Source organism: Bipolaris maydis (genome assembly GCF_028858645.1).
Source record: "Bipolaris maydis strain C4 unplaced genomic scaffold PSV08scaffold_5, whole genome shotgun sequence".
NCBI classification, from domain to species: Eukaryota; Fungi; Ascomycota; class Dothideomycetes; order Pleosporales; family Pleosporaceae; genus Bipolaris; species Bipolaris maydis.
In genome coordinates, this window is record NW_027093861.1 from 921299 (window position 1) to 944375 (window position 23077).

General features: G+C 53.5%; 8 protein-coding genes across 8 annotated transcripts; 5 read left to right on the top strand and 3 right to left on the bottom strand.

Annotated features, from left to right (window-relative positions):
- Positions 1-496: 496 nt before the first annotated feature.
- Positions 497-2422, bottom strand: PSV08DRAFT_177605 (pyridoxal phosphate-dependent transferase; the record flags this gene model as incomplete). The annotated part of the gene is made up of 2 exons (XM_014226797.1): positions 497-2025; positions 2083-2422. The coding sequence occupies 2 exons, from the start codon at positions 2420-2422 to the stop codon at positions 497-499; spliced, it is 1869 nt and encodes a 622-aa protein (XP_014082272.1).
- A 519-nt stretch (positions 2423-2941) lies between these two features.
- PSV08DRAFT_199875 (uncharacterized protein) lies at positions 2942-5220 on the bottom strand (the record flags this gene model as incomplete). The annotated part of the gene is made up of 2 exons (XM_014226796.1): positions 2942-4247; positions 4306-5220. The coding sequence occupies 2 exons, from the start codon at positions 5218-5220 to the stop codon at positions 3246-3248; spliced, it is 1917 nt and encodes a 638-aa protein (XP_014082271.1). The 3' UTR covers positions 2942-3245.
- A 21-nt stretch (positions 5221-5241) lies between these two features.
- Positions 5242-7396, top strand: PSV08DRAFT_220613 (uncharacterized protein; the record flags this gene model as incomplete). Its single annotated transcript, XM_066092162.1, has 4 exons — positions 5242-5273; positions 5484-5519; positions 5571-5584; positions 5659-7396. The coding sequence occupies 4 exons, from the start codon at positions 5242-5244 to the stop codon at positions 7206-7208; spliced, it is 1632 nt and encodes a 543-aa protein (XP_065949318.1). The 3' UTR covers positions 7209-7396.
- Positions 7397-8819: 1423 nt separating this feature from the next.
- On the top strand, positions 8820-12604 carry PSV08DRAFT_220617 (uncharacterized protein). Its single transcript, XM_014226794.2, has 4 exons — positions 8820-9407; positions 9461-9578; positions 9625-10061; positions 10107-12604. The coding sequence occupies exons 1-4, from the start codon at positions 9074-9076 to the stop codon at positions 12359-12361; spliced, it is 3144 nt and encodes a 1047-aa protein (XP_014082269.2). The 5' UTR covers positions 8820-9073; the 3' UTR covers positions 12362-12604.
- A 1302-nt stretch (positions 12605-13906) lies between these two features.
- Positions 13907-16340, top strand: PSV08DRAFT_400870 (Golgin subfamily A member 7/ERF4 family-domain-containing protein; the record flags this gene model as incomplete). The annotated part of the gene is made up of 3 exons (XM_066093605.1): positions 13907-14130; positions 14196-15648; positions 15739-16340. The coding sequence occupies 3 exons, from the start codon at positions 13907-13909 to the stop codon at positions 15913-15915; spliced, it is 1854 nt and encodes a 617-aa protein (XP_065949319.1). The 3' UTR covers positions 15916-16340.
- An 838-nt stretch (positions 16341-17178) lies between these two features.
- On the bottom strand, positions 17179-18793 carry PSV08DRAFT_199887 (membrane bound O-acyl transferase family-domain-containing protein; the record flags this gene model as incomplete). The annotated part of the gene is made up of 1 exon (XM_014226793.1): positions 17179-18793. One exon carries the CDS (start codon positions 18791-18793, stop codon positions 17183-17185), a length of 1611 nt encoding a protein of 536 aa, XP_014082268.1. The 3' UTR covers positions 17179-17182.
- Positions 18794-19177: 384 nt separating this feature from the next.
- PSV08DRAFT_287276 (P-loop containing nucleoside triphosphate hydrolase protein) lies at positions 19178-20811 on the top strand. The gene is made up of 6 exons (XM_014226792.2): positions 19178-19301; positions 19366-19394; positions 19458-19472; positions 19551-19575; positions 19638-20069; positions 20121-20811. The coding sequence occupies exons 1-6, from the start codon at positions 19273-19275 to the stop codon at positions 20695-20697; spliced, it is 1107 nt and encodes a 368-aa protein (XP_014082267.1). The 5' UTR covers positions 19178-19272; the 3' UTR covers positions 20698-20811.
- Positions 20812-21188: 377 nt separating this feature from the next.
- Positions 21189-22935, top strand: PSV08DRAFT_199893 (uncharacterized protein). The gene is made up of 2 exons (XM_014226791.1): positions 21189-21671; positions 21757-22935. The coding sequence occupies exons 1-2, from the start codon at positions 21403-21405 to the stop codon at positions 22544-22546; spliced, it is 1059 nt and encodes a 352-aa protein (XP_014082266.1). The 5' UTR covers positions 21189-21402; the 3' UTR covers positions 22547-22935.
- Positions 22936-23077: the final 142 nt, after the last annotated feature.

Here is a 23077-nt window from a genome sequence, read left to right on the forward strand (position 1 = left end):
TGGTTGCTCGTGAGAGTGTTAGCTCGGCAATGCGTAGTTGGCGTTTGCGCACGCGCGTGCCGTGCAGTCAATGATCAATACAGAGACTGTAGAAGAAGCGCGGGTCCAGGCTGGTGGGTAGGGCCAGAGCAGGAGGGCGAGAGTCGCGTTGCGGCGGGCGCGGGTTGATGATGAAAGCGTGTCTGGAACTTGCACAGGCTCAAGACATCGCGAGCTCCGCTAGCGTCCGACCGTGCATTCATTCACCTCGACTCTTTGTCTGCGCCGCTGCCTATTGTATCACCGCAACTCATCACCACCACTGCCACGCACACCGCCACATGCACACATGCACAGACAACAACACACACGCACATCATGGAACAATGTATAAGCAGACAATTAACAATTGTATTGCGCTGCGCTTTTAAGCCATCATCTTAGGCTATCCAGGTCTCAAACTATACAAAAGAGCGACCAGACCATCGTCACCATATACACCAGAACACCCGCGCATCTATGCTGCGGCTGCAACAGCCTGTGCCGTGGCCTTGCGCTCGTGCTCAAGCACGGCTTCGAGCACACCAGTCGCGCCCTGGCCGGCCTTCATTTCGCGGATGACATCAACAAGGCCAAGCTGCTCGTCTGTCCAGAGAGGGGTTTCCTCAGCCTTGCCAGCTTCGCCCACGCCAATGAAGCCGCCCTCGGCAGCCCACTCGCTGGTGCGCTTGATGCCAAGCTGTGTCCACACAGCGTCAACAGCCTCGACCAGGTGCTCACGGTACTCGCGGACATGGCCAGGCGTAGGCGTGATGCGAAGGCGCTCCTGGCCGACTGGAACGGTAGGGTAGTTGATCGCCTGCACGTAGATGCCCCAATCCTCGAGAAGCATATCCGATGCCTTTCTGGCAATTTCGGCGTTGCCAACAAGTATGGGCACAATGTGGCTAGGGTTCGGGATGACTGGAATGTCCTTCGCGCTCAATGCATCCTTGACTGCCCGAGTGTGCAGTTGCTGCAGGCGCCTGTCACCCTGGTAGTTTGCCTGGTACTCAATAGCAGTCTGAGCACCGGCCATAGTTGCGGGTGGCAGCGAGGTAGTGAAGATGAAGCCAGGAGCAAGCGACCTAATCGTGTCAACTAGCTTAGAGGAACCTGCAATATAGCCGCCAACAGTGCCATATGCCTTTCCGAGCGTGCCAGTGATAATATCCACACGATCCTGAATCGTGCCCTGGGGTCGGCCTGCCTTGTGCGCCTCGTAATCCAGATGCTCCGCAACGCCAGCACCGTGTGGTCCGTACATGCCTACAGCATGGACTTCATCCAAAAAGGTGATCGCGCCGTACTTTTCAGCAAGATCGCAGATTTCCTCAATAGGACCAACAGATCCGCACATGCTGTACACACTCTCAAATGCAATGATCTTGGGATACTCTGCAGGAATCGACTGCAGCTTTGCTTCAAGATCTGCGACATCGTTGTGCTTAAACACCATCTTCTTTGCGCCAGAGTGGCGAATACCTTGGATCATGGAAGCGTGGTTCAGGCTGTCCGAGAGAATGACGCAATTGGGCAATTTACTGCCCAAAGTTGCCAGCGTCGCATCGTTGGCTACATAGCACGAAGAAAAGACAAGCGCGGCCTCCTTGGAGTGCAGCTTTGCGATTGTGTTCTCCAGTGCCACGGCGTGCTTGTTGTGGCCCGAGATGTTCCTAGTGCCTCCGGCACCTGCTCCATACGTGTCCAGCGTTTCATGCATGGTCTTGAGAACATGTGGGTTACGGCCCATACCCAGGTAGTCGTTGGAGCACCATACCGTCACCTTGTCCTCAGTCGATTCCTTGTGCGCACGAGGAAACTCCTTGGCTAAACGGTTGATATTGTTGAAGTATCGGTACGACTTGTCCTTGTGCTTTTTCTCCAGCTCGTTTTGGTAGAAGCCTTCATAGTCGAAATTGGAGCCCTTGGAAGTAACAGGGGCGGCAAAGTTGGAAGGCTTGCTAACAACGGATTTGAGGGGTGCGTGGGGAAACGGAGCCAGGCCTGTGCTGCGTTAGCTTGTCGATGTCATGTATTCACTCTTTTTGCAAGCATTCATACCCTTCTGGCCTCTCAGATTCTCAATGTCGATAGCCTGAGCCTCCTTGGACGCCGTCGTATGGAGTCTTGCCCGGTTCACGCGCGAGTGGTAAGCACGCACACCACCGAAAGCGCCGGCTAGTGCATTGTTGCCATTGCGGGCAGTCTGCACAGCAAGTGCCTTGCCCATGATGGGGCAGCGGCGAGCGAGCACCTGGAGATTCGACATGCTGCCAGCGCTAGGCGACACTTCATGGCGAGGAGCGGCGGCCGTGGTGGTGGAGAGGGAGCGCAGCGTGGCGGGTGACGTCTTGTGAAGGAACGGACACATGGACTTTGACTGGCGCAAAAGAGCCTCCATGGTGGTTGATTGCGCCGGGGCGTGAAACTGCGTGAGAATGCGATGGGGGTTTGTGTATGTGTATTTTTGTGCTGAAGTCAGGGTTGGAAAGAAGAGTGGGAAAGAGCGGGAGGACTTGTTCTGAAAATGTGTCAATCCCGAAAGTTGAGTTACATGCGGTAATAGCGCGGAGCCAGGGAATGCCGGTCATGCACATCAATTAAACCAACCATGATTGGCCCGTCGTGTTAGCATTCCGCGCCCGGGGTTAATAAGCGTCACTATGAGGATGCCGTTTATATTACCGGCCTTGTTATTCTGTGAGAACGTACGCATGAGGGGTCCCGGGCCCGGCTCATGGCTTCCGTTGCCGGAGCCCTCCGCTCGTATCTTGTCAGATCCTTTCGCCAGCGGCTCCACGTAGAAGTTCCAGACAAGCTCATCTGAGTAAACGTGGGACTCTGTACCTCGGTGAACATGTATGTGGTACAGAGCACGTGACTGGCATCCCCACGTCTCGGACCCCGATGGTATTTCAAGTCTGCGGAAATATGGATCCCATTCTTACGTGAGCAGCAAACTTTGGTCACACTCTACATACATACTATGTAAGTACTACCTATCAGCTTGCAGATGCCCATTGACCCTGCTGGATTAAGCGTGTGGGAAGCGCGAGTCGGCTAGGAGCTAGTAACACTGCCGAGATGCGCCGCCTGTAGTGTAGTGCGATATTCACCGCATCGGCATCTTATATGCCTGCCGAGGCCTAGATGCCCTCTGATGACATACCACACCGGGCATGAAAAGACACTAGACAGCATGCTAGGCGGTCAACTGCATGTCCTCAGTCGTCGTCTGATATCTCAATGATCTCTGCCTGTGACGGTTGGTCAGGGTGCTGCAGAGCTTGTTCGCTAAAGGTTGTTTCCATAATTTTACAAAGGTAATCGTAGAAGGTAGAGGCTCCAGCAGATCCGTCCGCTAAACAAGACTTGAGCTCTTCTAGTTCTTCCGGAGATGCGTTTGGTGCATCAAAATAATTCCTGCAGAACCACCACGACAGAAACAGATTGGTAAAGCTGGTAATCTTGGCCAGATCTCGAAGGAGTACGCCCTGCAGTTTCGATTCTCCTCTCCATAGCATGTCGATGAACGCTGCGATTTCCCTTAATAGATCTGTCTTGCCAATGAGCTGGACACGGATTCGAACCGACTCGCGATCGCTAACATCCATTTCAAAAATAGTTTTGGAAACGATACGCTTGCGGTCAAAATTCTCGGTTAAGTCCTGCCATCTCCAGCGGCGTACCGAACTGATCGAAGCGTTTTCAGGGTCTTCTCCATATCTTCGGAGAATAGGCGTGTGTCGAGGACCATTGGGGTAGAGAGAGCCATTGGGGTAGAGAGAGCCATTGGGATAAAGAGGGTCCCGGTGCTTGTTGACTACAGGCTCTATGCTGTGCGTAATGGCGATCTCAGGTGAGAGCGACTGTCTTTGGCGGCTCGAGGAATTCCTAGCAATGTCACGAAGGATGAAGTTCGGTGTTGATGCCCGCCTCTGGTAGCTCAATAAATCCCCGGCGCCGCCAACCACATCTTGATCAGGCTTTTGCACAGTTGATACCGCCCTTCCCGAAGGTTCGGGCGAAGTATCCAGATTGATGACCTCAGTAGTTGCAACAGCCTGGGGTCTTGGTAATGATGCCATGCTGGCATCGTCGGGTGAACTTGCAAGCTCGTCATCGCTACCGACAGGCTCCAGTTGGTATATATCCCTTAGCCAACCGGCCAGTTCTATTGCCTGGATAGTAGTCTCAAGATTGCGACATTGCGTGCGTACGTCATTCTAGATGGTAACTTGATGTTAGTCTTCCTTCAATAGAATTACAAGAACATTCACTTACGGGGTTGCTTCCAGCAGCCTTGACAATCTCATCACACAGCTTGTCGAGTCTGTGGCTGAAATATGCATAATCTTCATCGTACTTTTGTACAAGATTTTTTCTCTGTCCAGAGGCTTCGGCCTCGTCCCACATGGCATCGACATTGTAGACGACTTCCTCGCCGCGGGGGACGCCTGCATTTGGTTCCCAGGATTTGCTGTAGGCCTCGATGCACTCGTTAATAATATTGACAATTTCCTCAGAAGGGAGCTTGGTTTGACTTGTTGGTATCTCTACCTCGTCGAGTTCGTGCGGCTCGTCTATGTCTTCATCTTCTCCATCTGCACCGATAGAATCATCGTCCTCTTCACTGTCTTCAGCAGCAAAGTCGATCACCTTGTCTTCTTCACCTGTATCTTGCCATCGCAGAAGATGGTCAAATTCATTTGATGTGTGATGCGTCTGTGTCTGCGTTTGCGGTGTTGGGCGCACTGGCCCGACTGCGAGGATCTCAACTCTGCTTCGTTTTGGTTCAGTCCCTCGTTGATTGGACGCTATATGTGGGCTTCGAGTGATTGGTGCAATTGGCGAAGTATTTGGGGCGTTATCATTGAGCGGTGTTACACCTGCATTGGCCGCGTGCTGAATATGGTAGCCACGTGAATCTCGTCGAAGCAGTTCTATCACTGAGTACAGAGCAAACCGCTGGCTTATAGGGGATATGTTCAGTTTGTTTGTTATTACTACTTGGTGCATTCCAAATGAAGTAAGTAGCGTGTTTCCTGTCATGTTCTGCGCTCGCAGCTCTGTCTCAAGAGCTGAGCTATCCGGAATGTTATCGAGAGAATGCCCTGCACGGATGAATAGGGTGGGTGAGTGACATAGGTTGGCGACTAGCTCGTCTACACTCCATAGCCAGGGATCATTGGTGGACATGCTGATTGATTGAGAGCCTGTATGGGCATCAAGGAGTTGTCGGGACTAATAAGGTAAAAGACGTAAGGGTAGGTATTCAGTGTGGCGTGTGCCCAATGCTCTGTATCGCGCCGTTTGCTCGCCACGTACCTGAGCACACGCGGTCATGTGACAGCGCGAGGAGGGGTAAAGTGCATGCGTTACAAGCGGCGCAGTGAGAACGGAGGAGGGGCACTCAAGGGCAAGAGCATTGGACGCCCAGTATCACACATGAATATTGCTAGACAAGGCGTCGTTCGCCGACCGAGTGATGTAAGCAAGTGAGTCGGTTCGCGACCGTAGTAGCGGGGCAGATGAGACCATCGCTTTAGCGCCGACTGCATTTGTAAGTTTCTCAAGAGGTACTTTCTCCAGCAATCCATCCAACCTCTCTCCACAACATTCTCATCGTACCAGCAGTCATGGCCTCTATAGCGAATGCAGAGTATCCGCCAAAGCTATCTCAGGAGGAGGAGCAGTACCTGCTGGAGAATCTCAAGGACTGGTCCATAGCGCATGGCCTAGCGGTGCGTCCCGCGCCCTCGTTCGTCAATCCCTCGCAGGACCCGTCAGGTGTATTGGCAAGCACAGCTCCGGTCACCTTGTTTCCCAGTCTTTTCCCACGCTCTTGTTTCGAGCAGGGACTCGCCATACAAAAGGCTTACAACGAGTTATACTCGGCAATCGCGAGGGACGAATCATGGCTGAAGAGCATTGTGGAGCAGCTGTTGGATGTAGACGACTTTGTTGCAAAGCTATGGCATACCCATCTCGAGGTCAAAAAGGAAGGCTACGTCCAAGACCTCTCATTGGGGCTTTTCCGCTCAGATTACATGGTGCATCAAGATTTGTCACAATCCAAGTCTCCACCCGGATTGAAGCAGGTAGAGTTCAACACTATTGCGTCGTCATTTGGTGGTCTCTCCAGCCAGGTGTCGGCGTTGCACAAGTATCTACTCACTATTGATGCTTACCCGAAATCGACACGCTTAACCATCAAAGAGGAGGCTCTACAATTGAGCAAATCTGCCTCTTCCCTAGCAAAAGGTCTCGCTGCAGCGCACAAGGCATATGGAGCATCGCGCACTGGCCGACCTCTCTGCGTTTTGTTCGTTGTACAGGACCCTGAGAGGAACGTCTTTGACCAAAGGCATCTCGAATATGCTTTGCTAGAAGAAAACGGCGTCCGCTCGTTTCGCTTGCCGTTTGGCCAAACCTTGACTCATACGAAGCTTGACTCGGATCGCACGTTAGTCTATACGCCACCAAATTCGCCAGCGACATCGTACGAAGTGACGACTGTCTACTTCCGAGCAGGGTACTCGCCAGACGATTACCCAAAAGACGAGGACTGGGTAGCGCGCCTCCACCTTGAGAAGAGCCGTGCAATCAAATGTCCCAGCATCTTGACGCACCTTGCTGGATGCAAAAAAGTACAGCAGGTGCTCGCAACACCCCACTCGCAACATCTCAAGCGCTTCCTTCCTAATGACCAGGTTGCTGCGCGCGTGCTAGAGACATTTGCGCCCATCTACCCGCTAGACGACAGCGAAGCTGGCCAGGAAGCACGGAAACTTGCTACGGACGCTTCGACGGCCGTCAAGTATGTGTTGAAGCCCCAACGGGAGGGAGGCGGGAACAACGTTTACCGGAAAGCCATCCCGCCGTTCTTGGCAAAGCTCCCCGAGAGCCATTGGCCAGCGTACATTTTGATGGAAATGATTGAGCCGCCTCCGCTGGAAAATGCCATTCTGCGCAACGGAGAGCTACAGAGGGGCGGTGTGATTTGCGAGCTGGGCGTTTACGGCGCGTGTCTTTGGAGAGATGGCAATGGAGCCGACAACAAGGGCGAGATACTAGAGAACTGGGAAGCCGGTTATCTTCTCCGCACAAAAGGCGACCAGAGCGAGGAGGGCGGGGTGGCTGCAGGTTTCGGAGCAGTAGATAGCTGCTGCTTAGTGGACGAGTGATGGACAGTATACTGGTACCGAAGACGCAGACGTATTGGAGCATGCAGGGAAACGGTAGCGGAATAGCGTGAACCACGAATCGATATGGAAAATGACCAACAGAAAAAAAATGTATTGAGAAGATGGCGCAGAGGCTATCTCAAGGTCACTGGTGTGATCCAGCAAAAAAAAAACAGCTTTCGCATCTCCTCATGGCAATGTATGATTGAAGGTGGTGAATGTGGTGCCATCATGTAACGTCATGTCGTGAGTTGCGCGCCTCAGGCCTGCAAGGCTTTTTGCCTGGTATTGGCAATCTTAAAAAGGCCCACCCGGGTTTCGGGGTGAGGGCACCTGCGCCGGGTGGTGACATGTCTACACAGTCAGATCAAAGATCAAGATTTGCGATCAACGTCGTACTCGGGAGCGATGTTGACAGCGTGACGATCGACAAGAATGAGGGGTGGACGGGATCGGCCATGGGGTAAGTAAGCAAAGGACGCTGGGTTGCTGGGTGAGCTGAGCATATCGGGATGGCGGAGGTTAGAATTGTCAAAAAAAAGAGGCTGTCAGTGCCAGTTTGGCGAAACGCGTGACAAGCAGGCTGACAGGCGACAGCTGGATTTCGCTACGTCAAACAGGCGCGCACGGCCATGTTGTGGTATGCCAAAGGCAGAACTGGATCTTCGGCGGCTCGCACGGCTCATGGTCGATCCAAGTATTGGCGTCTTTCGCTTGTGGGATTGGCCCGGCCCGACGTCCTGGTCACATTATCTGCTTTCGGATGACGCGAGCAATTTGGCGGCGCGGCGAAGAAAGATGCCTCATACATAGTTATAGGCTAACTGTATGCTGAGGCTGTGAAGCTTTTGCGGTGGGACTACGGAGGTTACACGTCGACGTTTTATGTGAGAAGGGGACCCCCTCCCCCCCCCGCTTCCCTCCTTCAGTGGATGTGCTTCATGCAACGAGCCGTAGGCTTATGCAGGCCGCGTATCGCAACCCTAGCACTCCACTATGGTGGAAGAGCAAGCCCTAGGAATAAGCACTCCCTCGTCGCCTCGCGAAGCACTCCTCTTGGTCAGCTTCTGAGGCATCAGAAGACATCCTAGTCTCGATGCCCTTGTCAAAAAAACAAGTCCGACATGGCATGCTCTGTTTGCATCTCGACAGAAGGTAATGAGCCGACTGTCTGGGACTAACCAGTGCCGCATCAGGAAAACCGGATGAAACGCTATTTACTTTTTCTGCGCCTAGCAGAGGCGTGGCTGGATTCTTGAGCCCGTTAGAACGACTGGTGGCTGGCGTACCAATAATAAAATGAAGAATTTCGAGGACCAAACCACTCCACTTGCAGTATGGGTCGTTGAGACGACCCACGCCATCCCGACGCCGCCAGCCAGGTAGCTCAGCATCATCCATATTGCATTCATGCGGCCGCGCCAGCTAAGCCCCTCGCTTCCTGGAACTTATGGAGGGAGCGTCGATCCCGTCAGAGGATCTCATTCCGAGCCATAGCTTTTATCGCCCGGTATGCACTGTGCAGCACCGATTGCCAGTTTACTGCACTTCCTTCTGCAGGTCTTGCGCACCCCTCTTTCATAGGCTTGTATGCCAACCACACTCTTTTTTCTCAGCCACTCACTTGCACTACTATAGTAATTAGTGTCCGCTCTTTGAAACACTTTATACCGACCATAGCATTCATTCCTTGCCCATCAGTGCGCGCGTCGCCATTGTCGACAGACATATCCAAGGCCGCGCCTTTGCCCGTTTGAGTATTCTCGCGGAAGTCATTTGTTGCCTTCTTCAGGCAAGGTAATTGTAATCCTTCTATGGCAGTTGTCCGCGACTGCTAGGGCACGTCATCTCTGTGTACCGCCACCATGCGCTTTTCTTACCGCTTTCTTTTAATATGTCTTGCGCTGCTGGTCTGTCTTCAATCGACAGCTGCAGCTCCTCATGCTGCCGTGCGCCGGCAAGATGACAATTCTTCAGAAGACTCGACCCCTTCTACAACACGAGACAGCGCCTCTCGGCAAGCCTCAATCACATCGACGCCTGAGCCCACGCCTTCTGCAAGACAATCTTCACGGATCGAGTCCAATGGCGCGTCGTCCGCCGTACCTTCTTCTGCGAAGCCTTCGGCTTCAGCAACCACCCAAACCGAGGTTCCCTCGACGGCTTCTTCTGACGAGCCTGTACCTTCTAGTCCTGCCAGTGAGTCTATTTGTTGTACAAGCTAATGTATCGAAACTGATAACCGGTTGTAGTTAACAAGGAGAGTCCACTGCCCATTTACCCCAAGCTCACCCCAGCAATGGGAATCACTGGTGTGATTTTACTAGTATCTGGTTTAGTATATGGTATCATAGGCATCAAGAAGAAAATGTAAGTTCGAGGCAGTGCCCAACAGAGTCCAACTAATAGATTTCAGGGTGTATGTCTTCGGATCTGCAGCTTATCTCTCTGCGCTCGCTGTCACGGTTCTTATAATCTACTTCATGAATCCACCTGTCTCGGATGCCATCCAGGGCGCCTTCTTTGTGGCAGCCTTCTTCACAGGCATCATCTTCGGCGTACTCTCACTGGTCTTTGTGGACATGACTGAGGGCTTTGGCTGCCTGCTCGGCGGTTTCTGCCTTAGTATGTGGTTACTCAGTCTCAAGGATGGTGGCTTGATCAGCTCGAGCACAGGTCGGGCAATTTTCATCGGCTGTATGGCTGCTGCTGGCTGGTCACTATCCTTTAGCCGCTACACTCGCAATTACGGCCTCATTGCATCAATCGCATTCTCAGGCGCCACCGCGTCGGTTCTTGGAATCGACTGTTTAGCAGGCGCTGGGTGGAAAGAGTTTTGGCTCTATCTCTGGGGTATGTGTAAACCCCATGCCTTGTGAGCGTTGCTAACATGTGCAGCTCTCAATGACTCCACATTCCCTCTGGATACCAACACGTATCCCGTGACTAAGAACATGAAGGCTGAACTAGCCGGTGTCATCATCATAGCAGTCGCTGGAATCATTTCTCAATTGCGGGTCTGGAAAATGATTCAAGAGCATCGTGCAAAGGACGCTGCGCAGCAACTCGAGAGGCAGCAGGACCTGGCTCGTGAAGAAGAAGAACGAGGCCGCAAGATTGAGGATGAATTCCAGAAAGAACGCGCTCAATGGGAAGCGGCTTACGGCGAAAAGAATTTGCCTGATGGCAGCCCTCGATCATCCGTCACAAGTCCCAAAAAGTCCACCAGCTTAGATGCAAAGGAAGTCGACAGCAGCGAAAATCTTCTTCCAGCCGCTAGGATGAACAAAGCGTCAGGAGGCACAGTCACTGTCGGCGTTCTCAACGATGATGAAATCCAACCAATTGACGCGGAAGGTTGCCCGGTAGTCGAGAGCCGCGAAGTTGCGACTCGTGGAGTTGATGGCGAGAAGACATTGCCAGGTACTCCAGAGGAAACACCACAACTGCAAATGGTCGAAAACGAAGGCCGGACTTCGTTAACAGTATCCCCACCGCCTGCTGTCGTACCGCTCCCGTTCAAGGTGCCCACAGAAGAAGATGCGCACAGCAACGATGACAACTCGTCTGTCTCTGCTATGCCTGAAACTGAAGCCGACATGACGGAGCGCCCAGCTGTGAGCAAACGCGTGTCTGACGTCTCGGCAATGAGGCAACGCATCTCTCGCGACCTGGCAGCTTCTCAAGAGGCAGTGTTTGTAACTCAAGATGTGAACGACGACCGTGCTTCGTCTGTTGCTGCAACTTTGGACGACGACAACGACCAGCTATCCATACGCGAACTTTCTCCTGTACAATCACCCATTGGAACAGAACACAACCCCTTTGTCGACGCTGGCCATGCAACAAAAGCCAGTGGTGACATGCCTGCTTCCGAAGAGTCAACTACCAGGAACGAAACGACAAAGACGGACATTACAAAGGAGCATGACAATCAGACGTTGGCTGGTGCACGGCAATCTCTCACTCCTAGCACCGACTCGAAGCAGTCAGGTGCGGCAAACGCTGGAGCGAGGAGAGATACAGCCGTGTTTAGTTCCAAGACCAGTAGCGCGGACCAGCAGTCCAAGGGTACACAGTCGGACGCTCCTTCTCTCAGCTCGCATACCGAGCCAGAGACGCGACGTGTCAGTGTGCTGCGGGAAGGTGCGTTGCCGGAGACCATGTCAAAAGTAGCTCTATCGTATCGGACCAACGAATGGGCCAAGCACCTTGAAGGAGCGGAGAAGCCGGATTATGAGGACATTTTCAGGCCTTCGTCGCCAGGAATGATGCTGCCAAATGGAATTGAGGAGAAGCCAGCGCCCATCAGCGAGGAGCTGGCGGCGCCGCTCAAGGGAAACCAGCGCAACTCGAGGCGAGTGTCGAATGGCAGCCGGATGCAACGCAACAGCAGCAGTGGATTCGAGCGAAACAGTTTGGCTTTGTCGCAGGAATCGCTTGTGGATCCACGGATCTACACGCGGTCTCCACCTGCAGCAGTTCTTTCGCGGGCCAGCTCCAAATCTAGGCCCAATGTTCTTGCCCCACTGCCGACCAATACGTTGATGAGCAAAAGAGAAACACTGCTCAAGAACCGAGCGTCTGCTCTGGTGAAGCGACATTCTTCGGGCGGGCACCTGCTCTTGGGCCGTGGCGAGGACCAAGTTGATGGGCAGGGTGAGGAAGTAGAGGGAGGAGAAGAAATGACGTTGGCACAGCGTCGCCAAATGCTGCAGCGCCAGTCATCAACACCCCAGCTCCCCTTTGAGGCACCCCTGACATCGCCTCGGCGGGCACCACCGTCGGCGTCGCAAAAGTGGCAGAACAAAGATTGGGCGGGTAAAGGGGCGCCCCCAGGCTTTGACTCGCACCAGCCACAGCGGACAAACAGCGCTCAGTCGAATTCTAGGCGTGAGCAACTGTATGCTGGATGGCGGGATTCGATACGCGATGCAGGGCCAGCACAAACGTCGACAACGTACATTATCGAGCAGCAGCGTGCGGCGTTGCTGTTTGAGCGGCGGCAAAAGGAGCTGGAGAAGCAGCAACGCGAGATGGTGCAGCAGCAGCGAGCAAGCCAGATGGACAGCATGATGCGCAGTGGGCACATGCTGGATGCACACCGCGAGGCGATGAGGAAGATGCAGGCGAGTGCCAACCGCCATGCGTAGGTGTTGAGGTGGATGACGCCGCCATGTTTTTTACCTGTATTTATGTTGTATTTACTAGATTTACGTGAGCCGCTGGGCATGTGGTGGGAAAGTATGCATGAACATGGACGAATGGCGAAGGAGCGATGGGTGCAGAAGTCTGTCTGGATAGCGGCTGCCATGTTAAGTAGTCGAAGCAGTAGCAGTAGCAGTAGCAGCAGCAGCAGTAGTAGTTGATGGTAATAGTACTAGAACTCTACAACACAAGCCAAGGCCAAGACGTACCGACGAATGGACGGATAGTGCATTAGTGAAGGAGAGTCAGCGGATGCAGGCGCGATCATGACTCTGCTGCGCGTGTAGCGTGCACGCGTGAGGCAGTACGTACGTAAACATACTGCAAAGGCAGACGGCAGGTCACGACAGTAAGCAGTGGCGGCGGCCAAGCACAGCGGAAGAGTATATCTCGGCGTACTGCGACGATGGCTGCATAGAATAAAGTGAGGCTTAGACGGAGTGTGGACGGCGCTATGCCGCAGCCACGTGTGCCGCGAGTCGAGTGCGGATGCGGATGGCTAGGCACACGTCCCGGTGACGGTGGTGCGAAAAAAGCCTGTCAAATCCTTCTTCCCCTTGACACGCACATGCACACACATTACACATGGGCACACGCAGCTACGCCGCCCGACGCCGTTGACGTGTGGTGCAGGCGTGTGAAGACGGGGCTTTTTTTGGTGCGTGGTGGTGGAGTGAGTGGTAGGGAGACAAAGCATGTGTAGGGAGATGCAATGGTGAAAAAAGGGGTGGGGGCACCGATGATTTACCCGTGAACAAGGCGGATCGGCGAGGCGAGGGCGGAGAAGCCTTGTGTGTGTGATGGCGAAGAGGATGCTGATGCTGATGATGAAAGTGATAAATGCGCATTGTGGGGCCGGGGTTAGGCATTGATGCGTCGGGAGGAGGGTGAGTAATGTGCACAGAGAGAGAGAGAGAGAGAGAGAGAGAGAGAGAGAGTGTGTGTGTGTGTGTGTGTGTGTGTGTGTGTGTGTGCGTAGTACATGTAAGTAGGTACGTACGTAGACATGTATCAGAGGTGTGATGTGACCGACTGAGCATGGGGCTGGGCACACACACACACACACACACACACACACACATGTGTACTACTTAGCCAAGCAAGTCCACACCCACACGGCCGCCAGGCCAGGGCAGGCCAATAGTGTTTGTGCTAGCAAGGGACCGAAGGGGCCGAGCAAGCAGTGAGCGAGTGGGCGGCTGTTTGCAGGCAGGCGTGCGGAGGCTGGCAGATGTGTATGCTTATGTGGAGGCAGCAAGTATATGTGCGCGTCTAAGCATGTCGGCTTGCACAGGCAGCATGGCCATGGGCATGCATCGAGCCGCGTGGGCGCACGAGTGAATGACGGGCGTAATGCAGGCACAGTCGTCGATGCTGCAGGGGTTGGCCGTCCATGCCCGTCCACGGCCAGGGCTGGCGGCTGTGCGCACACAGACAGGCTCAGGCTCGCTCTGCTGTGCTCTGCGTGAAGCCCTCTGCCCTCCAGCAGCATGGACACGAGCCACATGCAATCCAGTCTTGCGCCGGGGAACATGGCCACGCCGACGGGGGGGGGTGCCCAAGAGTCGCCGGGAGGAGCGGGCGCGGTGGTTAGGGAATCCGCAGGCCTGACGTTGGTGTCGTATTTCGTCTACTTACAAGACAAGGCGGCGCCCCCGAGCTGCACACGCTACACGCTGCTCTCCCCTCCTCTTATTGCCGTGACCGAGGCCTGGTGTGGATGCAGGGCCAAAGTTTATACCGTCGGGTTTTGTGAGACGTCCTGCTGGCTCCAAACAGCTGCATACATACACACTACCACGCCCTCCCACACGCCCTTTTCTCCCCAGACCTCCCTCGCTTGCCATCTGCTCGTCTTCTCCATCCCTCCATCCACCCATCCGCTGCCACTGCCGCCGTCGCCGTCGGTCCCGTGACCTTCCCTCGACCCGCACCTTGCTGGCACATCTCCACCGCCCTCCGGCCTTTCCACTCGTCCCATTCGCCCGGCCTTGCTCTTGGTCGCGTCTGCGACAGTCGCCCACCCCTCCTTGTTCTCCCTCTCATTCGCTGCTGGTCGCTGGTGTCCGTCACGCTGCAGCCCGCATGTAGGCGAGAGCATGGACCACAGTCACTTGGGGCCCCTAAGGAACCACTACTCATCACCGCCATCACCACTCCATCCACAGTCACGACGACGACTCCACGCTCGCCCCCCGCTGCTTACCCGCCGCCTCCTGCGTCGCCAGTGCCTGCCCGCTGGTCGCTAACAAATCGCATCTTCAACATCAACCTGCGCTCTTTGTACCAGGGTCCCCCGCGCCTGCCGGCTGCCCGTCTCTGGAACCCAGTCAATTCTTCTCCGCGCCTCCTCCAAATACACAACCCGCCCCCAGCCCCAATACCCCCGCCCGACGACTATTACCCGAATCTACCTATCCAAACAGAAGCCCCTGCTGCCACAGACGACGTCCGCGACGAGTATCCGCTTCTGACCCTCCCCGAGCAGCGTCTTAGCCGTCAGAGTCCCGTGCCAAGCTCCCTCGCCGTCGAACGCTCCACAGCCGACAACAGCATCTCTGCTAGCGCTCGCACCAGCATCGGCCTGCCTCGCCCTCCACCTCGAAGCCTGCAGTCGCCCAGCTCTGCAATGCCGCCAGAGCCTGTCGCCGCCCAGCATCCCGACAAGGACGTAGAGGCTGGACGTTCTCATCAACCCGGTCTGTCGCGCGCCTCACTGCCCGGCTCCCGACGCTCCTCAATTGGCTCTGGGCCATCAGCTTCTGCAGCCGACGAAGACGAAGACGGCGATGCAGTCTCCGAGTTGCCCTGGGGACCTTCGCACCCCTGCTTCCCGCATCCCAACCCCCATGTCCCACTCGATTCGGAGCTGTACAACACGACGCGCATCATCCGCATCAAGCGTGATTGGATGGTTAAAGGCGACCTTGCCCCAACCTTTGCCAACTTGTATCCCGAGATTCTGGATCCCCTCGTCACCGAGGACGATTTTCGCATACTGATCAAGAAGATCAACGATGATCTCATCGAGGCCTTTGACCCATTTACCCTCCGCGCTTGTCTCGATACTGTCATGGGTGTTGCTACCCTGTGGCTATGGGAGGATGCTGGCTTCACAGGTGTTAAGAAAAAGCTGGCTCAACTCGAGAGGTGGATAGAAGACTGGAATCATAACGTTGGTGCAAAAGAAGCCGTCAAAATTATCCCACTAAGGCGGACCGGCTACCTCACAGTATGCATGCCCCTCACTCCCCCCCCCCCCCAAAAAAAAGCAAAAAAACTTTTTGAACAATGTTAATCGTAACTAACTCTCTGCTCGCAGCTTGACATACAGATCCCAGATCCTCACCTTGGCCCTGATACTGGCTCACGGCCCCAGACTCAAGAAGACGGCCACCACATCGACTCACCACAACAAACCGACCCATATCCACCATATCCCATCACACCTACATTGCAGGTGAACTCACAACCAGCAACGATTGGAGCCAACACTTAAGCCTCCAATTGCACGCAGCTATGAAACAAGGTGAAGCACAAATCAAAAAGGCAACAACGACTTGGAATTTTAGCGGCATGTGAACTGGAGTTTACAGGGTCTGGACTGCGGGCTTCTTTTGTTTTTATCCTTTTTTTCGTCTTGCAAAACTGAGCGAGCGCATCATGACATACGCCTGTTGCTTTTTTTTTTCTCCATCTCATCCCACTAGACCATTCGGCGGCGACGCAAAAAGACTTTAATGTTTGTTTATTTCAGCCTCGCTTATCGGTTCCTGTATCTTTTTTCTTCTTCCCTTTTTCCTATTCTTAGATCTTGCGTTCGTGCCGTAAGTATTTATTATTGTTTTTTTTCTTTGTGGTTGTACCTTCGATACCCAAACTTGCATAGCTGCCGCTAGTGCTGGTGCTGCTACTGCTAATTGTCACTTTTGTAGATCTGTGCATGTTTCTTTTTTCTCTACCCCCTTTTTCATCTCTTTACTCTGTGTGGTAAACATGGCTTCATGTAATAGACTGTATGGTATACGTCTTCTCCTCATTGGCATTCATTCCAAGTCATGTATCCGGGACAGAATTCATACTACATGCCCTTTTAATTAAGGAGACATAGCTTGCATGTATACAATGCGCCGCATGACTGTATTGTTAGTCTTGTTTGCTTTGTCAGCTACATACCCTCATGCCTTCCTGCCTACATCCCACTAATTCCGATGATCATTTCTCCATTTCAAACATCTTCACGTGTAAAACTTGGTTTTTCTCGGTGTAACATGTCGCTCACTACTCACCAAGCTAAACGTAACTCACTATCCACATTCGTCACTTTCTTTTTCCTTCCTTCTTTTTTTACAATTCGAAACAGAATGACTCGATGGTGAGGGGGAAGCGCCGAATTCTTCGCCTCAGGCTTGCGTCTGAGGCTAGTGCTTCAGACTAGTGGCATTACCGTTGTCCGTCTTGGTACACATACTTTAGCCTTATCAGCTTTTTACGCTTACCGCCCCTTTTTTTGAACCCTTTTCGGTCCCTAGAGGGGCTCTTTGGGTTACAGTACTATGCTATGCTGACTAATTGGGTTGTTCGAAAGGGTTGTGCTCTAGCCGCTTGTTTACTTCGAGAGAGACAGAGTCATGATGCAAAGGATGATTGACAAAAGTATTACGTCTAGCTAAAGGTACTGTCTATATGAGAGAGGTGAAGATGGTTGAAAAGTGGACTCCACTGCTCATTCCGTCTTATCCAGGAACACCCCCGACAAGCCAAACTCACATAGTCAGACCGCTCTTCCACCACGTCTCCCCAGCATGCCAACGAATAAGCTGACCACTCCAGCACCACCATCCATCCTGCTTGTCAGGACCCAGACCCACGCCGCGGAGAATCGAAATTGGCACAGGCTCAAAGAGCCATACGCCGCCTCTTGCAAAGTCACTGCACAGCAAATGAGCAGTAAGGTAGAACCAAGCATGGACATAGACAAACGTCCACGTTTTCTTCAGCCACCCAGGTAACCCCCGTCCTATGCCGGCCGCACGCGCAAGCTGCGTGAGCCAAATCTCTGCAAAGATAGCACCAGCCTGGAGCAAGAAGAACGCCATGGGACCCTGCAGAGGCTGCGTGTCGCCCGCGCAAGTCACACTCCCACTCGCATGCACGACGCCACTTAGGAAGAAGGCAATGAGCAACTGCAGCATCTTGGCCGCCTTACTCTTCCTATCCAACCGCAGCACTTCATACAGCTTACGGCTAGGCTCTTGAAACGCAAAGCGGAACGTCTGATGCCACCAGTTGCCCCACCAGCCGGCGATGCCGTTGTCGAGCACGACGCTGTAAGGCGCCCACGTCTCCGGGTACATCCATGGTTCTGCACGGGCGCCAAGTAGCGAGGGTGAGAGGACGCCGCTGAAGAAGAGGGGCGCAAGGGAGAAGACGCATTGCAGGGCAAATTTGATGCCGAGCATCGAGAGCACCATGCGGTATGCGTGAGTCATGTGTGGCGAGCTGGTGATGAGTGAGGGCAAATAGGATGGCGGGTCGTGATAAATGTAGCCCCAGAAGTAACGGTCGTTCATCATGGCTGTTTTGATCACGTCAAGGGCTAGATAGCCCGTTGCCAGTGTGCCCAAATTGCTGCGGAGCAGCTCTCCGCGCGTCGCGTACTGCTTCACTTGGCCTGCGTGCGTCTTGAACGAGTGCTTGGGCACAATGTCGCCCGAGTTGCGGTGAAGCTGCATCTGAATCGCCTTTGGGGGCGGGGGCACGGCTGAGATGCGCCAGTTCCAGCCCATGCCGCGAAAGTTGTACACGATGTCATGGACCCAGTCGAGTCGCTCCAGCATCGGGCTGAGAGGAAAGGGCTGCCACGCGAATTCGCCGTGACGATCCTTTGGACCGGCTGAGCTGTTAACAATGTCGTCTCGGGCCGTCTTGTGAACGTCCGTCTCTTTTACTTCAGAAGATCCATTGACTTGACTAGGTTTGCTCGGTCTAAAGACACCTGTGGTCCTCTCGATTCTCATAAAGTCTGTCTGGGCATCGTTGCACACGAGTATCGCAAACACCCATATCGTCATCCATGAGTTGATCAATCCGTTGACCAGTGCTGGTGCCAACCCTCTCATGCGCGTATATCTGATCTTGTACACTGCACACATGAGCACACATGCGAAAACCAGGAACCGGCATTTCTTCAGCCATGGCCGGTTCTGGTGCGGAATCAAAAGGTATATGGTGACCAGTAGCAGGTCGACACATGCCCATGGATACACAAGCGGTTGGTATTCTCCAAATGCAATGGCCTTGTCGTACTGCGCGTAGTGGTACTCTATCACATTGTGGTATGATTCAGGCCACAAATCTGAAGGGCCCGGTGGCATCTTTTAAGTCGAACAAGGGAAAACGGAAGATGAAGTGATTAAGAAAAACAGAAGAGAAAAACTAAGAATACACTGTGGATTCAGCAGAAGCTGACGAATTAAGCGTGGCGGATGCAGAATGCTGTTTTCGTGTCTGCACAGGGTCCAGCTGGTGGAAGGATGGAAAAAAAAGGTGGCGAAGTACGAGCCTGATTATCGGTACTAACTCTTTTGCACCGTATTTGCCGTATCTTTGCTTATTTGCTGGTTGCACCTTTTTGTACATGACGCACTGCATCTTGCAGTCGCTGGAGAGAAAAGAGTTGCGCTAAACCTAAATCAGCCATGGCTCGAGGCATGAGGGCGCTGGCTGCAACACCAAACCTTTCCCATCGTGACATTGCCGCCACACAAAGTACAGCGACATAGTTACCCCCCCTCACCCTAGTCCTTCTCTCTCTTTCTAGCCTGAGCGCACAAATCGAGGAAAGGTCGCCAAGATGGTGAACATTACAGAGAAGATCAAAGAGTGGGACAAGGCCCCTCCAAGTTTTTTGATGTGGCCCTTGGGCTAACGCTTTCCCCCCCGCCAGGATTGAGGAGGAGATGCGGAGGACACAGAGTGAGTTTTTTTACGATCTGCACTACCGAAAATAAGAATTTGAATGCTGACTTGTGTGCATAGAAAATAAGGCTACAGGTATGGCGATTGCCCCTCGTTATGCATGTTTTCACACCCGCGTACAATTCAGTGTCACGTGCTGACATGGACGCACAGAATATCATCTTGGTCTACTCAAAGGGCAAGGCACCAGTCGACTGTATGGAACAAGGATATGCGATTTATTAACAGCTTTTTGTATAGAAAACTCGCTCGTCTCCGCGCACAATTGCTGGAGCCCGCAGCGGGCGCAGGTGGTGGCGGCGGAAGTGGTTTCGATGTGTCCAAGTCAGGTGATGCGCGTATAGCCCTTGTTGGATTCCCGTCGGTCGGAAAGTCGACGTTTCTCTCGAGAATCACAAAGACCAAATCTGAGGCGGCATCATACGCTTTCACCACGCTCACGGCCATTCCTGGTGTGCTCGAGTATGGTGGTGCGGAAATCCAGGTCCTGGATCTGCCGGGTATTATTGAGGGCGCTGCCGAAGGAAAAGGGCGCGGAAGACAGGTCATTAGTGCGGCCAAGACGAGTGACCTGATCTGCATGGTTCTTGATGCTACCAAGAAGGCGGAGCAGAGGCGGTTGCTCGAGGCCGAATTGGAGGCTGTAGGGATCCGGTTGAACCGATCGCCACCGTAAGTTTAGGTTATGAAGGCGCGGAGTGAAGAAAGCTAACGAGATTGCAGTAACATTTACCTCAAGCCCAAAAAGGCTGGCGGCATGAAGATTAGCTTCCAAGTGCCGCCAAAGTATATTGACGAGAAGATGGTGTACAACATTCTCAAGGACTACAAGATGCTCAACTGCGAAGTGCTAGTGCGCGACGAGAATGTCACGGTCGACGACTTGATCGACACAATCATGAAGGACCACCGCAAGTACATCAAGTGTTTGTATGTGTACAACAAGATTGACAGCATTGGGCTGCCGCACTTGGACGAACTGGCACGCGAGCCAAATACGGTAGTCATGAGTTGTGAGCTGGACCTGGGCATTCAAGACGTGGTGGATAGGTGCTGGGAAGAGCTGAGGCTGATCCGGATCTACACCAAGAGAAAGGGATGCGAGCCGGATTTCTCAGAGGCGTTGATTGTGCGCCAAGGAAGCACGATTGAAGATGTCTGTGACCAGGTGCACCGGACGCTCAAGGAGACGTTCAAGCATGCACTGGTGTGGGGAGCGAGCGCGCGACATGTGCCACAAAAGGTGGGCTTGGGCCACGTTGTGGCTGATGAGGATGTAGTGAGCATTGTGGCGAAGTAGGTAGACGCAGACGTGCACAAGTCGCGGGGGCGCATTACGTCGACCCAATGAACGTGTCGAGCAAAGAGGGGTGTCTTACAAGAGCTGAATAGATATCACATCACGTACACACCCACTACACTATCCTTTGTTGGCGACGAAAAGCCAGCGCCATGGTGGCGTGTCGGCGGCGGTTGTTCAGGCATCCGAGCATGCTCCGAGGATCGGATGAGAAGATCTGATAAGGGCAATGCCGCCCTGCCCCTGTCAGCCCATGCTCGGATTCAACGGATGTTTCATTTCCGCCGTGCGAGACTGTGATGCGAGATCACGTGAGCGCGCTCTAAACGGGCAGCTGGCAGCGCTGATTGGCAGGCCGAGGGGGCGGTTGTGTGATTGACAAGCAGTCGAGATGGACGGAACCCTGGCAGCCCAGGGCCGCTTTGCCTTGGGCCGAAAAAGTCGTCGCTACGACCCGTTTATTATTGCTACGCCCGCGCAGTCTTGGAATCGCCGTCCTGCGCCCTCATTTGCCCTTTTCCCCCTTCTCCCCATTGCTTTTTGTCGTCGTCTTGTCATCCCCATATCTGGCCTGTTTCAACCACACTGGGCCCTTGTTTTCGTCGTGCGCAGCCCGCTTCCATTAGACCCAACGGCGAATCGCACTTCTTCGGTACCTGACTATCCTCCCACTAGGCGGCTCCCCACGTCACACCTACATCAGTCATGGACGTTGTCCTCGAGGTGGCAGACACCTTCATCTTCGACCCCCTATATGCCAAACTCCTGCCTGCATATCCAGCCGCCCTTGTCGCCAATGCCACTCTATCCAGCATCCGCGAGGAGCCTACCGCCTATGCCCGCCCGCACGCGACTTGGCACTATGAGCCCGCCACCCAGTTCTTCTCCACGACGCCATCCAAGTATGCCTACATGAGCCAATGGCCGCGCGACGACTGGCGGCGGCAGGCGCTGTCCTTGTACCTCATTACTTGGTATGCTCTCTCTCTCTCTTTATTCCTCTCTGCCATGCAGCTCAGTACCAACATGTACACACCCTGCTCACACTCCAATCCACAGGCTCTTCGGTGTCCTAGTCTACTACATCTTCGCGAGCGCCTCCTACTTCTTCATCTTCGACAAGAGCACCTTCAACCACCCGCGATACCTTAAGAACCAGATCAAGCTTGAGATGAAACAGGCCAACATTGCCTTTCCCATCATGGCCATCTTCACCGTGCCCTTTTTTCTTGCAGAGGTCCGCGGGTACTCGAAGCTATATGATACAGTCGACCAGGGTCCAGGATTGTGGTACAACTACATGCAGTTTCCATTTTTCCTCTTCTTCACCGACTCGCTCATCTACTGGATTCACCGCTATCTCCACCACCCTCTCATTTACAAGCATATCCATAAGCCACACCACAAGTGGATCATGCCTACTCCCTATGCCTCGCATGCTTTCCACCCATTGGACGGTTATGCCCAGGGTCTGCCCTACCACATCTTCCCGTTCCTGTTCCCGCTGTCCAAGTTTGCCTATGTCCTTTTGTTTGTTACTGTCAACATCTGGACTGTTTTGATTCATGACGGCGAGTATGCGCACAACTCGGCCATTATCAACGGGGCTGCATGCCATACCATGCACCACCTGTACTTTAATTACAATTACGGACAGTTTACCACTCTCTGGGACCGTCTGGGTGGCAGCTACAGGAAGCCCAACGACGAGCTCTTCCAGAAAGAGCTCAAAATGTGCCAGAGCGAGTGGAAGAAGCAGGCTGAAGCCGTTGATAAGATGGTCCTGGAGGTCGAGGGTGGCACCGACGACCGCACGTATTCATCCGACGAGCCCAAAAAAGTCCGCTAGGCGCAAAGATGGAGAGAAGACAATTGACACGTTGGCAAAGAATTTTGAAATGTCGTTACGAATGAGATTACGGGTGCCAAGGTCTAGTAGGCGATTCAGGTCGATACGTCATCGGCCATGCAACTGAGGGCATTTTTTTTGCTTGTACATTAACATTCTTCGCCCTCGCTGTTACATCGGAAATTTTGGGTATAATGGTCTTGCTCGGGGCAGCGGGATTGACATGTAATATGGCGGGGAATCGGCAAAGATTCTCTTGTCAAGAACAAATAATTGTAATGAGATTAGCACCTAACTGACCGCCCACGACTCGAACACTCTTTTGACTGGACGACGATGGCCTGAAACCGGCTCGGATTATTTGAGGCAAACGTGGGAAATGGCCCTACTCCGGCCCGCCTTTGGGGATTGGAGGAAAGATACGCGTCTGTTGATCCTGGCCGATGCGCAACTTTCCTAATAGTATAAACACACCGCATAGTAGCCTCCCCTTGCATGATGTGGCAGGGACTGATTGGGATAGGATTAAGT

Bases quoted from the DNA above. Each gene is read 5' to 3' on its own strand.
- PSV08DRAFT_220617 (XM_014226794.2), top strand. From the start codon at position 9,074: ATGCGCTTTTCTTACCGCTTTCTTTTAATATGTCTTGCGCTGCTGGTC. The intron at 9,408-9,460 runs GTGAGTCTATTT...AACCGGTTGTAG, and splicing joins TGTACCTTCTAGTCCTGCCA to TTAACAAGGAGAGTCCACTG. The intron at 10,062-10,106 runs GTATGTGTAAAC...TAACATGTGCAG, and splicing joins GTTTTGGCTCTATCTCTGGG to CTCTCAATGACTCCACATTC.
- PSV08DRAFT_287276 (XM_014226792.2), top strand. From the start codon at position 19,273: ATGGTGAACATTACAGAGAAGATCAAAGA. The intron at 19,302-19,365 runs GTGGGACAAGGC...CCCCCCCGCCAG, and splicing joins ATTACAGAGAAGATCAAAGA to GATTGAGGAGGAGATGCGGA. The intron at 19,576-19,637 runs GCAAGGCACCAG...CTTTTTGTATAG, and splicing joins CATCTTGGTCTACTCAAAGG to AAAACTCGCTCGTCTCCGCG.
- PSV08DRAFT_199893 (XM_014226791.1), top strand. From the start codon at position 21,403: ATGGACGTTGTCCTCGAGGTGGCAGACACCTTCATCTTCGACCCCCTA. The intron at 21,672-21,756 runs GTATGCTCTCTC...TCCAATCCACAG, and splicing joins TCCTTGTACCTCATTACTTG to GCTCTTCGGTGTCCTAGTCT.